The sequence below is a fragment of the Alligator mississippiensis genome, chromosome 1 (genome assembly GCF_030867095.1).
Source record: "Alligator mississippiensis isolate rAllMis1 chromosome 1, rAllMis1, whole genome shotgun sequence".
Taxonomy (NCBI): Eukaryota; Metazoa; Chordata; order Crocodylia; family Alligatoridae; genus Alligator; species Alligator mississippiensis.
In genome coordinates, this window is record NC_081824.1 from 15,624,653 (window position 1) to 15,637,251 (window position 12,599).

Sequence of the window (12,599 nt, forward strand, 5' to 3'; positions counted from 1 at the left end):
AAGGGGGTAAAATTGAACAGGAGCTATCAAAACACAAGAAACTTCCAAGTGCAAGTGTTGTACTGGGTAGAATTAATGGCTCATAGTCTTAATGTGGAGTAAACCTTTGGTGTGGGTAGTCTAGGAATTTAGGAAATTGTGATACGCTCCCTGATCGGTATGCAAGTGTATAAATTTAGAGTTTATGTAGTGCTTTTACAATTTTTGAGTAAATTTAATTGAATATTTGGAGTGAAAGTTTCTGTAAGGTTGTCTCAAATGGCTACATTTGTTTCTTCACAAGCCCCGTATCCCTATAGAGTCCAAGTTAAGGTGTTTTGGTGCCTCGGGTGTGTATTCCAGACCTGTATAAGTTTATTCTCAAATCTGAATGTCCTAGTTTTGGGAATGTTTGAATGCAAGTGTAGGTTTTTGTTTTTCTAATTTTCTTTTTAAGGCCATGCCTGCATTAGAAGTACATTTTTAGAATTGGTGCACTGGAGAGTTGTTTGCAGTATAGTACTAACACTACAATTAGCACTGATGCTGCTCCCTTACTGTCAGTTTTCCAGATGTGCCAGATTGTGCCAATGTCCAGTGTCAAGTCAGCGGGCAGAGTGGCTCTGTGGTTGGATCTGGTACGTGGGGCGGGGCCATGTATGGAGTCACTCCCTGGCTGGATCTTATGTGCCAGCCCCATGCAGCCTGGTCTGCAGACTGAACCTGCCTGCAGCATCTGGTCCACAGACCAGCCCCCCATATCACTCACCTGGCCCATGGGCTGGGTGAAAGATGAGCACCACTGTATTAATGTGTTTTCACCATTTTGATTTGCACGTATTGATGAAATCATCTTTGCTTTATCCAATTAAGAAGGGTTTAGCAAATCAGTCAGCTCCCACTGGGATTCAAGTTCTTGCTGACATTTTTTTTGGTGCTATGCATACTTTTTTCCCTCACTTCATTTATGTTGTTATTAGGAGTATTGGCATATACTGCCTCCAGAATGGTTGGCAGTCTTTTTCCAGTTGCATAGGTGCAACAGAACTCCATTCTGACTTAAAAGCAGAATTTTACTAGTTTCTGTTTGGAAAGATGTTGATAAAATAGATTAAAATATAAATTAAATATTATAAACTCGTATATACATTCTCCATAGAGCAAAACACAAGTAAAGGTACTTAATATGGGAAAATAACTTTATTCCTATGTTGAATCAAATTCTTCTCTTACCTCCTTCATGTTTGGTCTTGCTCTTTTTTCCATCCTGCCCCTGGTTCTTTCCTTTTGTCTTGTCTTGTTTTTTTCCCCACTTTTCAGCTTTAATAAGCATTGTGGAGAGAAACTGCTCTTGGGCAGGGCAGGTTGTGAAAACAAAATTGCTGCTTTTTGCTTTGATTATTTACAAGAACGTACAGATCTTTTGTTTGACCATAATGACATCCAGCTTGTCCTCTTTTTCACATGCAACATCCTTTGCTACAGGCTATAAACATCTGATAGAAAAGTCTGCATGTGGCTTTGGTCCTAAGAAAGTCTGGTCCTTTAACTGGTGTGAAATAGTTTAACGCCCTTTTTATTAAAACTTCACTAATTCCTGCTTTTATGCCACTGCTCCTTATGCTTGGAACAGTTAGTGGTTGATGTTCACCAAAAACACTTCTTCCAAAATACTTCAAAAAAATCATCTTTTCTGTGAGATCTTCCGGTTTTAAGGCTCATTATATAGTATATTTGCTGTAATCCGAGTGTGTATTTAATTATAATCTCTTGTAGAAAAGGATTGTGTTCTTTGTTGATATTTTTGTATAGTACTGTATTTATTTGTCTGTAGTACTATAATAAGACGTTCTTTGGAGTTTTCCAAATTTGATTATGGATTTAATAGTTGCCACGTATCGTTTTTAATACAGGAAATACTGTGCCGCAGTGGGAGCAGCTGCTCGGCGCAAAGGAAAGCGGTCCCCCTGGGCACTATTTGCCACCGCCACCTCTAGGCTGCCCAGCGCATGAGCTCCGAGGGCGGCAGCAGCAGCAAACACTACCCGGCGCGGGAAGCAGAGCAACCACTTCCCTCCGCGCTGAGCAGCTGCTCCCACTGCGGTGCAGCCCCGATGGGTGAGCCTGGAGCCAGTGTGGGGCCCACGCTGGCAGCGGGGGCGGGTTACGAGCTAGTGCTGAGCGTTGGGAAAAGCGGCCGCTCACCTGCCCCACACTGCAGCCACTCACAGCCCAAATGGGGCTGCCTGTGCCTGCTCAGGACAGCCCCGTGTGGGCTACGAGCAGCTGCAGCAGGAAGTGCTGGCCACAGGGTGGGTGAGGGGCCGCTTTTCCCCATGCTCAGCACCAGCTCCTTCCCTGCTGGCGAGCAGGGGGTCGGGGCTGCACACTGCCCCCTGCCTGTATCGCGGGGCTGGGGAGCACTGGGAGTGAGTGGGCAGGGAGCCAGCGGGAGCATGGGGTCCGCGCCATTGTGTCCTGGGGACAGCGTCAGCAGGGCCCAGAGTAAAGCAGCAGGAGTACAGGGCAGCAGGAGCTCTGTGGAACTGAGCCAGCTCCTCCCTCTCCCTGCTGGTGCAGCCCAGCCCAGCTCCATAGACCCCTGCCAGCCTGCACCCCACTTTGGGCCCCACTGGTGCTGGCCCTGGGACATTGGTCCCAAGATGGTGACCAGGGGGAAAGGCACCTGTTGAGGGGTGGGGCTACCCATGCAGCCTCGACAGCTTGTCAAAACTGGGTAAGCAGCCCTCTGCCCAAAATAATTGCCTGGCCCTGGTGTAAAATAAGCCCTGTTCCTTCAACAAGTAGAGTTTCAGGTGCAGTCATTTATTAAAATAACAAAGAACCAAACCCTGCAAACAGTTGCACGCACATGTGCAGTTCCGTTAAATAAGATTTTAGAGGTAATTAATTCTAGTTGTTAATGGAAAATAACTTACTATGCAAAATAATGGTACTGTTAAAATGTAAACATCATTTCAATATAATTACAAAATTCTTCATTTTCTAAAACTATTTCCAGCTTTTCTTCAGAATTTGCTTTTTCAAAAAATGGTTTAAAGTTTTTGTAGTTCATTTCATTACTTAAGCATTCCATATGTTAAAAATCAAGACTATATTGAAATACACTGTATCTAATGGTGCTTGATAAGGTGAAACAGTAATGTTCTCACTTTATCTTTTGCCTTGACTTTTATGTTACCTTGACTTGCTTTTGGCCAGTTTACCTTGTTATGATTTGAAGAACTTGTACTTCTCTGATACTAATGATACCCTTAGTAAAGGCCAAATCCAACACCTTCTGACGTCTATGTGAACCTTTCTTTTGAAGTTGGCAGAAGTTGGATCAAACCCTAATTGAGTTGATAATCCAGTATAGCTATAGTTTGATACCATACATGACAACAAATTAATTAGCATATATTGCATTTACTCTCCCTTTCAGAAATGAGGCAGCAGGAGTGTTAGTAGTACTCAGTGAGGGCATCTACATGTTCATTAATGTGCTTTAGGTAATGCACATTTAAATTTAATACCTCCAGTGTAAGGTGCTGAAAATTTATATTAGCTTATTTGGTGCACATTGACTAAAGAGCATGTTTTCTGTGACACTTTAATGCTTATTAAAATAGTCTAATGCTCATTAAAGGGCATGTGTAGATGTGCCCAGTAACATTTTTTTGGTCTCGGTTTTGTTCCGTTAGGAAGTGTGTAGTCTTTCTAGCACTTTAGATTATTTTTAATTACAAAACTGATAATTTTTTATGTTGTTTTATAGTCCTTGAAAATGTTATTTAGAAGCTAAGGAAGGAAATGCCTGAAAGAAGGAGGAAACATCAAAACATTAGGACAAGGAAGTGGTTAATAATTTGAGGGCATGGGCTGGAGGAGAATAATACTACAGCTTTGGAAATGAACAGTGTTTTAAATGTTATTGACAATTGGTATTCTTGAAGAAAATTTGAAAACTTGTAGTTGAGATAGAGGTGCACCAATATATCGGTGCGATATCGGATCGGCACCAATAAAAGGAAAATTAATATTATTGGCTGTCAGCTTTTTTGGGGGGGGGGGGGGGTCAAGGTAGCCGATAATGTACCGATAAATATAACATGCCTTATGGCTGGCGTCCCTAGACACCGCGTGCATATGTGCAGCTGGACGCTGCATGCACACACATGGCTGCACACATGCATGTGGCCAGGAATGCAGCTGGGCATCATGGAGAGCAGCGCCCTGCAGGTAAATGAGGGGAGGGGAGGGGAGGGGAAGGGAAGGGAAGGGAAGGGAAGGGAAGGGAAGGGAAGGGAAGGCCTCCACAGTGAGGGATGGAGTGGGACAGTGGCTGAGGTTGGGGCTGGGATAGGGCAGTGAATGGGACCCCAAGGCAGGGAGTGGGACAGAGCTGCAGACAGCTTGTCCAGGTGGTCAGGGGCCCAGCACTTCAAAATGGTGGTGGGGGTGCTTGAACTAAAACTCGTTGAATGAGCTTTAGTTCAAGTGCCACCGCCATCATTTTTAAGCACCAGGATGCTTTTAACCAGAGCAAGGTGAGGGTGAAGGCGGGCTGCGGGCTCTTCACCCTGCTGCTTTTGCCCTGGGAGCTGCGCACCGGCCCCGCTGCATCCCCTGCCCATCAGCAGCAGTGGCAGCAGCGAGTTGTCTCTCCTGCTGCTGGACAGGCAAGGGAGGCAGCGCAGTCAGCACTTGACTCCCAGGGCAAAGGCAGCAGGGCAAAGAGCCCTGAGCCTACAACAGGCTGCTTTAGTTCAAGCATTCCTGCCACCATTTTTAATTACCAGAACACTGATCTCCTGGACAAGCAGCCCGTAACTCTATCCTGTTTCCCACCCTGGTCCGGGGGTCCCATTCACTGCCCTGCCCCAGCCCCACTCCCTTCCTGACCATGGGGGCCTTGATCTGCACCCCCCATACCCCTTCTCCTCAACAGACTTACCTTCAGGATGCTGCTCTCCACACTGCCCACCTGCGTTCATGTAAACAAGTTATTGGATCAGTATCAGCCAATATGCCTGATGAATGAATTTTTGGCTATCGGTATCAGCCAAGAAAATCTTTATTGGTTCACCCCTAAGTTGAGACATTAAATGTATCAAAAGAAATTTCTTCTCTGTTTCCATATTTCAGATTTCTAAGATTTGAGGGTTATTTCCTCATTTCTACAATGTGTTTCTGTATGTAGGGTTTCTTTTCCTGGGATGTATTTACATTAGAAATTCAAGTATGGTAGGTCTCTTTCCAAAGAGACTCTATGCCCACTTAAAGGGCCCATCATAATCCCATTCTTCTTTGCAGTAAATCACCTCTTAATATGTATTTTAAAACAGAATACAAACCACTTCACCACGGTGTTTTATAATACTAATTTAATTCAAACTCTATACAAACTTCTGAAAGAGAAATATATTTTTAAATTTCAGTGCCCCCTTGCTGCTTTAGTTAAGGGATCAGAAAACTCATAAGTTTACTTGCAAGGTATCTGCACCCTCAAACAAAACTGAGAAGTGCATGATTTGGTGGTGTTGATAACAGAAACGGAGATTCATTGGTAGTGGTGAGTGGAATGACGAGCCTTTATTGTATACCAGGAAGAAGCAAAATGGCACATTTCTATTTTAGAATAAGTGATCCACAAAACAGAATAGGATCTATGACAGGAAAGGTCATGTATTAGTATCAGTAACAACTTTAAACTTCCAACACCACCAGATTTATGCCGTACCGTGGAGTGTTGCCCTGACCGTTTGCGATGAGGTGATGATATAGCTGACTTACAGCCCCAAACACATGCCAATAGACGTAAGACAGAGAGCCTGTGGTGCCTGGTGAGCTCTACTGTAAGAAAGTTGTACTGATTCATTTCCAGGATTTGGTGCATGTTCAGTGGGAACAAGTAGACAAGTCATGCTTCACAGCAGTGCTCTTGGCACAGCACAGCGGTGGTGTAGATAAGTCCCAGTTCGGCCATAAAATCACACAGGTGGATCTTTGTGTCTACACAGAGTCCCTGTTGAGTGCTCTCGATTACAGCAAGGTTCTTTGTGAATGCATCCTCTTGAAGGATCTTAGCCCTTTTCTAACCTTTCCAGCAGCTCATCTCACTTTATAAAACTGTGTCCTAGTGGTGTTGACAACATGGACCAGCACTTTTGTACAGCCAGCCTGATCCCTGATGTCACTTTTGACACATCAGTTGAACTTACCTTCCATTTCTGTGATACTGTTGGAAAATGAGTCAGATAAAAACAAACTCCAGTTTTTAGGTCTTTCCTTGTTGGGCAGTCGCGACAGCAGCATATCATGGATTGATTTTAGATAAAGTATTGTCTTTGTGAGTATCTTAGTATAATGTACACGTGGCTGTGTAATGTACAAACCAACCAATCCAGGTCTAAAATTAGATCTTTAGAATAGCATATATTATAAATATTGTATGCAAATTGTTCCTGTAGTGAAGTGGCACAGTCTGATTTCTAGTATTTTCCATTTATTTTATAAGCATATAGTAAGTTCATAAGTGTTCTGCACTCTGCAAGGAAATTTTTCAATGCCTCCAGAAAGTAGCCACATGTTCTTTGTAATCAATAAAGCAAGCAGGTAGGCAAAAAGTAAGCAGCCTCATTTAAGGAAAAAGTTTCTGCATTTTAATACTTCTGAAAATGTTTGAGTTGTACTTTTCACTATTATGTAACTGAGGGGAGGGATGATGATAATAAGGATCTGAAATGTATTACAAAAATGAAAACGTTAGAAATATCTGAGCACTGGGAAGAGAATAACTGCAGCAAGGTTCTGCTTTTGTCAGTTGGCAGCATTTGTAGGGGATTTTTTTTTCATTCCCTTCTCTATTCCATTTTAATGTTTTTCATATTTTAATTCAACAAAATGTGCCGTGTTTGTTGCTCTTTCCTGACTAGTAGTTACAGATTTTGTCTCAAAGTAAAAGGTGAGGGGCTATATACTTTTCCATGTCAAATTTAAAATGATTCCATTGAGGCACCGTCTTATGCATGGTGTGTTAAGTCAGGATTGTTCAGCTGGCAGAGCTTGGGCTGCACGCGGCCCAGGAAGGGTTAGTTTGCAGCCCCTGAACTTCCACCCCGCCATCAGTCCAACTGCAGCATCAGCATCAAGAGGTTTTGGGGTCTCCCTCCCTTTAGATTCTGCTTCCTGCCCTACCCCAGGGCACAGGGCAGAACAGCGCGCAATACTGGAGAAACCCCTGGCATGGGGCCCTGGCATGGTGTGGTGCAGCGAAGCAGTCCACAACCAGGGAGCTGAAGTTGTGCTTGGGCCACTTGTTGCCCACACATGGAGCAGCAGTTGGGCAGGAAGTGCCCAATGTGTTTGGCTCAGGGGGGAAGTTCCCAGGTGGCCTGTGGCCACAGCACACAGCCTCCAGTTGGAGAACTTTGTTTCAGGTCATTATCTGAGTTCATTATCTGTTAAAATGGGTAGTACCTAACTGAGACACGGTCCAAGTATATTAGTTAATGTTTTGCAAATATAAAAAATTAGTAAGTGTTAAGCACTCCTGAAATGTGACAAAGCAGAATATATTTTAGTCATTAGTAAGAAATATAGCATGTCATACCAGGTAATAATAAGAAATAATTACATCTTATTTTGAAAGCATATTCTATTGAGAAGTATTAGACAATGATTTCTTCTGGTCTTGATAAACTAGCAAAAAAGCTATGACTTCATAATAGTATTAGGTACTGGTGTTATGTGCAGGAAAATTGACTGTGCAATTTCATTATCAGTTAGTTATTTACAGAAAGCGGTGGGTTTCTGCCGAAACACTTGCAAGTTCTGTGGAAAGTCATGTATGAAATATTTAACTGACAAATTTGAGTATCACACTTCTTTTTTTTTTATAAACAGAGAAAATCTATAAATTCTAACATCAAAAAATATTAATGTAAATCATGGAAGTCAGGAAAGGTCTGTTAGGTGATCCAGGCCATCCTCCTTCCAGTGAAGGATTGTTCTGTGCAGCATGTGTCCCGGTGTGTTATCAAGCCTGCGTGGGTGGATCTTAAACAGTACGTGCACAGTCTGCACAGTTTTCCTTTAAGAACGTGCTACTAGGTTCAAGACTGCACTGCATACCCGGTAAATATCCCCCACTCCCTTCCAAACGTAAATATGGCTTGTTCAGCAGCAGCCTGAAGCCCTGCATTGTTTGCTGTCAGAAGTGTGAGCTAAGGGGACAGACATTCCCTCTGCTCAGCGGGAGCACTAAGCTGCGTTCTGCCCTTGTTGCATTATTAATGGGACAATGTTTTTATGTTGCAGATGGCTAAAAGCTAGCAAGGCACATTCGGGACCATGATGGCTCAGTTTAACACAGCCATGAATGGTAAGCAGCCTGAGCAGGGTGCATGTATGTGGGGTTGGGGAGCATTTGTTGTCTTTCTATTTAATATTATGAGTCAGTAACTAGTTGTAATGTATGTATCAATGTCTTAGTCAATTTACCATAGAACGTCTGCTGTTTGCTGTCTATCATCTCACTTCCAGTTTGTGTTCTACGTGAATTGGAAAATTTCAGCACGAGTGTTGCTGCAGTATAATCTAGAGTGCAGCTATGCCTGGAGCATCTAGTGAGCTGAGATTAAAAGTATTGTTGCATACACACTGAAGAATGCGTGACTATTTTGAATACTGAATGACTTCTAGTGAGGAATAGGCTAGGTAATAATCATTTAAATTCATGTACCTGTTCTATTATGTAATCTGACCTAAGGTTTTGATATCTTAATTTAGATATAACCAACACTTCTGCCTCCTGTATTTCAACACATTGATTATTCATAATTAGCTCAGCTTATGCTTAAAAATCATGCAGATCATCTTGTATATTTTTCCCTCCTGATTTCATATTCTGTTGAAATGTGAAAGGCAGAAGCTACTTTTCTCCCTATTTCCTTTCAAAGACATGCTTCAGATACATTTTTAGAAGGTTTATATATTAAGAGCCAGTGAGGTAACGGTCATTTGAATCCCTGTATTTCTAAAGAGAATAGTTTATCTTAAAGAAATAGTTACTGTGTTTGCTGAAAAATTGGATATTTGAATGTGTTACCGGATGACTTCACAGTTATGTACAAAGCTACCCAAAAAGGGAAAGGGGTGGAGCAAGATGCATGCACTTTGAATTGGCCAAAAGGGGGAAATCTGGTATTGTGGGTAAAAACATGCAACTTGTCTGTTTTGTTATTAGAAGAAGCAAATCCAAGACTGAGTTTTCATTAACTAATTCAGAAGCTGATTACTGTTGCAGTACATTAGGATAAGGTGTTTTTATGCAAAAGAAAAATAACTTGTGTCTTTGTAAGATAAAAATGTAGTTGATGGACTGGGTTGATGGATTTGTAAAACAAAATGTTGCATGAAAAAAAACATTATGGTGATGATGTTCACCAGCACACTTTTATACAGTGTCAACTGTAGCTACATCCAGTAATAGTGTTTGTTTGCTTCACAGACTTGCTAATAATTAAGATGGTAGAATAAATGGCATGTGTGTGCTGTATTTGTCAGTTGTCAGGCAAAAGAAGATGAGCATCAGATTGTCCCTTCCACCTTCTTTGACAGAAGACAAAAACGTTGATAGAGTCCTCTTGTATTTTTCCTGTTTGCTTTTGTCTTTTATCTGTTTACTTTTTATTTCCTCCCCCTTTACTTATCCTTTGTATGTCACTTATTCGTGTCTGTTTAGTACTTCTGCTCTCTGCAAGTGCATTCATAGCATGTGAAGAGGTAGGCTTTCACCTATGAAAAGCTTTTGCCTTTCTAAATGAGTTAGGGCAGGGTGGCACCTCTGAGACCTGTCTTCTGGCTGACTTCAGACCAATATGACCAAATTCGTCTCTTTGCTTTCTTTGGTTTAACCTACATGCCACAGAAGCTATTTTGGGTGCTCCAGACCTCATGATCAGGCAGGGCTTACTTATCTCTATGATTTACCCTTTATTCTTCCCTCGCAAATTTCTGTTGTTATAATGCTTTTTTGTCATGTCATCCATACCCTCTCCTCTTCCTCCAGCTGAGCACTGGGAGAGGGAGCAGACAAGCAGCATTTGAGGCAGAGGGCCAGTAGATCTCATAGGTTTGCTGGCTCAGGGAACTCTGCTCTGTCTGTACGGAAGCACACCTTGTTCCTCTCTACTGCCATCAAAGGAAAAATGCCAAGGAAATGTAAGGGGATTCCCCTTACAGAGTTGGCTACCTACTGTTTGGAAAACACCCACAAAATAGAAAAAAATATGGCTTTACTTTAAAATATTTCCTCTCAGAGCACACTGAATGAATGCATGTAGCTTTTCATTCATGTTTCATCAGAATTAATTACAGTTGAAGCAAGTCAGCTGGGGTGAAGATAAAGACTTCATGAGATTTCATGATAATAAGCATTGGGTAACCTTATAAGAAGAAGAGTTTCTACAGAAAGCCTGTATTCTTTTTGCTTGTGTTTTATTGCTAATGCTATTTCCATTCAAATAGGATCGTTTGTTTGCTTTTACCATTTATTACACACTTGAGGTCCTCCTTTATACCCTAACTAATTAAGATTTCTGACATGGTTGGTGCCTCCAAGTGCAAGATGAGGAATAAGCAAGGCAGTAGGCAGCTGAACTGCCAAGTTACCCTGAACCAGATGGCAAGGAGAAAGGGATGCTGACCATGTACTTCTTCATCCTTTTGTATCAGCAGAAATCTTACGGGATAGCCCTCTTCCTTTTTTTTTTTTATCAGTCCATGAGGGAATTCTTGGCATGCTCTTTCATTGCCTCATTTTTAGTTCTTTAGTTATGTAAAGACTTGAAATTTTCTGTTTCAGCATTCTTTTGAGTGCCTGCTGGTTTAAAAAAGTAACAGGTCCTTTTAGTGGATGTGTATACAGTGTACCAGATGTCCACAGAAATAAAAGACTGCATTATAATGGTGTAGAATAAAATTAAAAATTAGACCAGGTAGTCTTGGTCAAAATGGATTACTGGATCCCTTTGTATTTATTTAGAGTTCATATATCTTTTCTGTTGCCCACTGGAACATTTTGTTCATATTGGCTCAGCATTCTACAAAGTTGGGGTAAACAGAAGGTCAGGCTCTGAGTGTCAAAGCCAATCTTTTGTCTCAGCCTCGCATGCTGCCTTCCAGCCAACCCTTGCTCTTTTATGTCCCAAATAGGAGTACTTGCCTGAAACCTGTTCCCATTTCAAAGAGTTTGGGGGCCATACCCAAACTTCTCTCCTCCTGGAAGGGCCACAACTTGAAGGATTTAACAGTTTTCTAGGATTTAATGAGGCAGGTGGTGTCCCTACAGAAGAAGTGATGGTGACGTTAACAGACACACAATATAATTGACCACATGTAGAAAAAAATGGCTTTGCCCATCTATGGAGCCATAATGGACTCAGCCAGGGTAGATCATCAGTCACTGCCTCCTCTTATCCCATAGTACAGGAAATGGATAAAGGAGATCAGGTTTCTTTTATTTTTACACCTAATTCACCACTTTTTCCTCAGTTGCAGCTAGAGCAAATGTATTATGAATCTAGATAGATAGACACATTATATATTGTAATATATTTGCAGTTTGCTTCCTGGAGTTGCTGGCTGTCTTCCTAATACCCAATATCAGAAGCCTTAAGAGCTATGTGTATTTCTGGGCGGCAGGTACAAAGCCCTCAATAGCAGCTACAGCTTCCAGGTTTGAAAGATTCTCAGCCTCCATTAATAAAGTGCTTTTCAACTCCAGAAAGACCTTAACATCTTTGATATCTAAAAGCCAGACAGTAGCAAAGATGAGCCTGTAAAAAGTCTTAGATGCAGTCGAGAGAGCCATTTGCTATGGCACCTGCCATGGTGATACAGAAATAGTAATGGCTGTAAGGATCTAGATTTCCATAAAAGTCCAGAATACCACAGAGGACCTACCATTTAAGGCGGAAACACTTTAGTGCTAAGACTGATGCAGCTGTACCTGCTTTTAAGGACTCTGGGGTGATGTCTCCAGCTCTTAATTTCTGGTCCGAAAGAGGAAAAGAAGAGTGATAACTCATCTTGGATTTCAGGAAACTTCAGGTCATTTGTCTGCAAGCTGAAATGAAGGTGGTGATGCCAGCCACTATAACACCTCTCAGTTTTTAAGATATATACTCTCACATTTCTGTTCTGTTGCTGCACAGTAATATTGTGCTTTGTGGTGAATCAAAGTCAGCATCAGTACAAGCTCCTGCCAGTCAGACTTTTGACAGGCTAAGGGTCTTCACCAAAGTCATAGAATCACGGAAGATAGGGATGAACGGGACCTTGAGGAGTCAGCTACTTGTTTAATCTTGTCTAACCTGCTCTTAACCCCAGTGAAGGAAGATTTCATTACTATTCCAGTACATAGCCATTCTTAGAGGGGTTTTGTGTTCCCCGCCTCCCCCCATGTTTAAACTAAACGTCTCACTGCAATTTACATCCATTGTGTGTTGTCCCATCCTCCAAGCTTTTTAGGTAATTTAAACAAATTGCAAAAGGTTCTTCTGATTTAGGTGTGTTACAAAAAGTAAATGAATATTGCACCTGAGTTTTCAATC

General features: G+C 41.9%; 1 protein-coding gene across 11 annotated transcripts in view; it reads left to right on the forward strand.

The window, feature by feature from the left end:
- Nucleotides 1-12,599, forward strand: part of ITSN2 (intersectin 2) — a 126,855-nt gene that overhangs the window by 17,278 nt on the left and 96,978 nt on the right. For 5 of the 11 annotated variants that reach the window (XM_019481213.2, XM_019481207.2, XM_019481234.2 and 2 more), the window contains exon 2: nt 8,302-8,365. The exons of 4 other annotated variants lie outside the window; for them this stretch is intronic. In XM_019481213.2, the coding sequence (XP_019336758.2) occupies nt 8,335-8,365 (31 nt within the window). In that variant the 5' untranslated portion in view covers nt 8,302-8,334. Of the gene's footprint in view, nt 1-4,835; nt 8,366-12,599 lie in introns of those variants that run through there. 2 more of the 11 variants (XM_019481227.2, XM_059729088.1) reach the window with 2 other exon arrangements.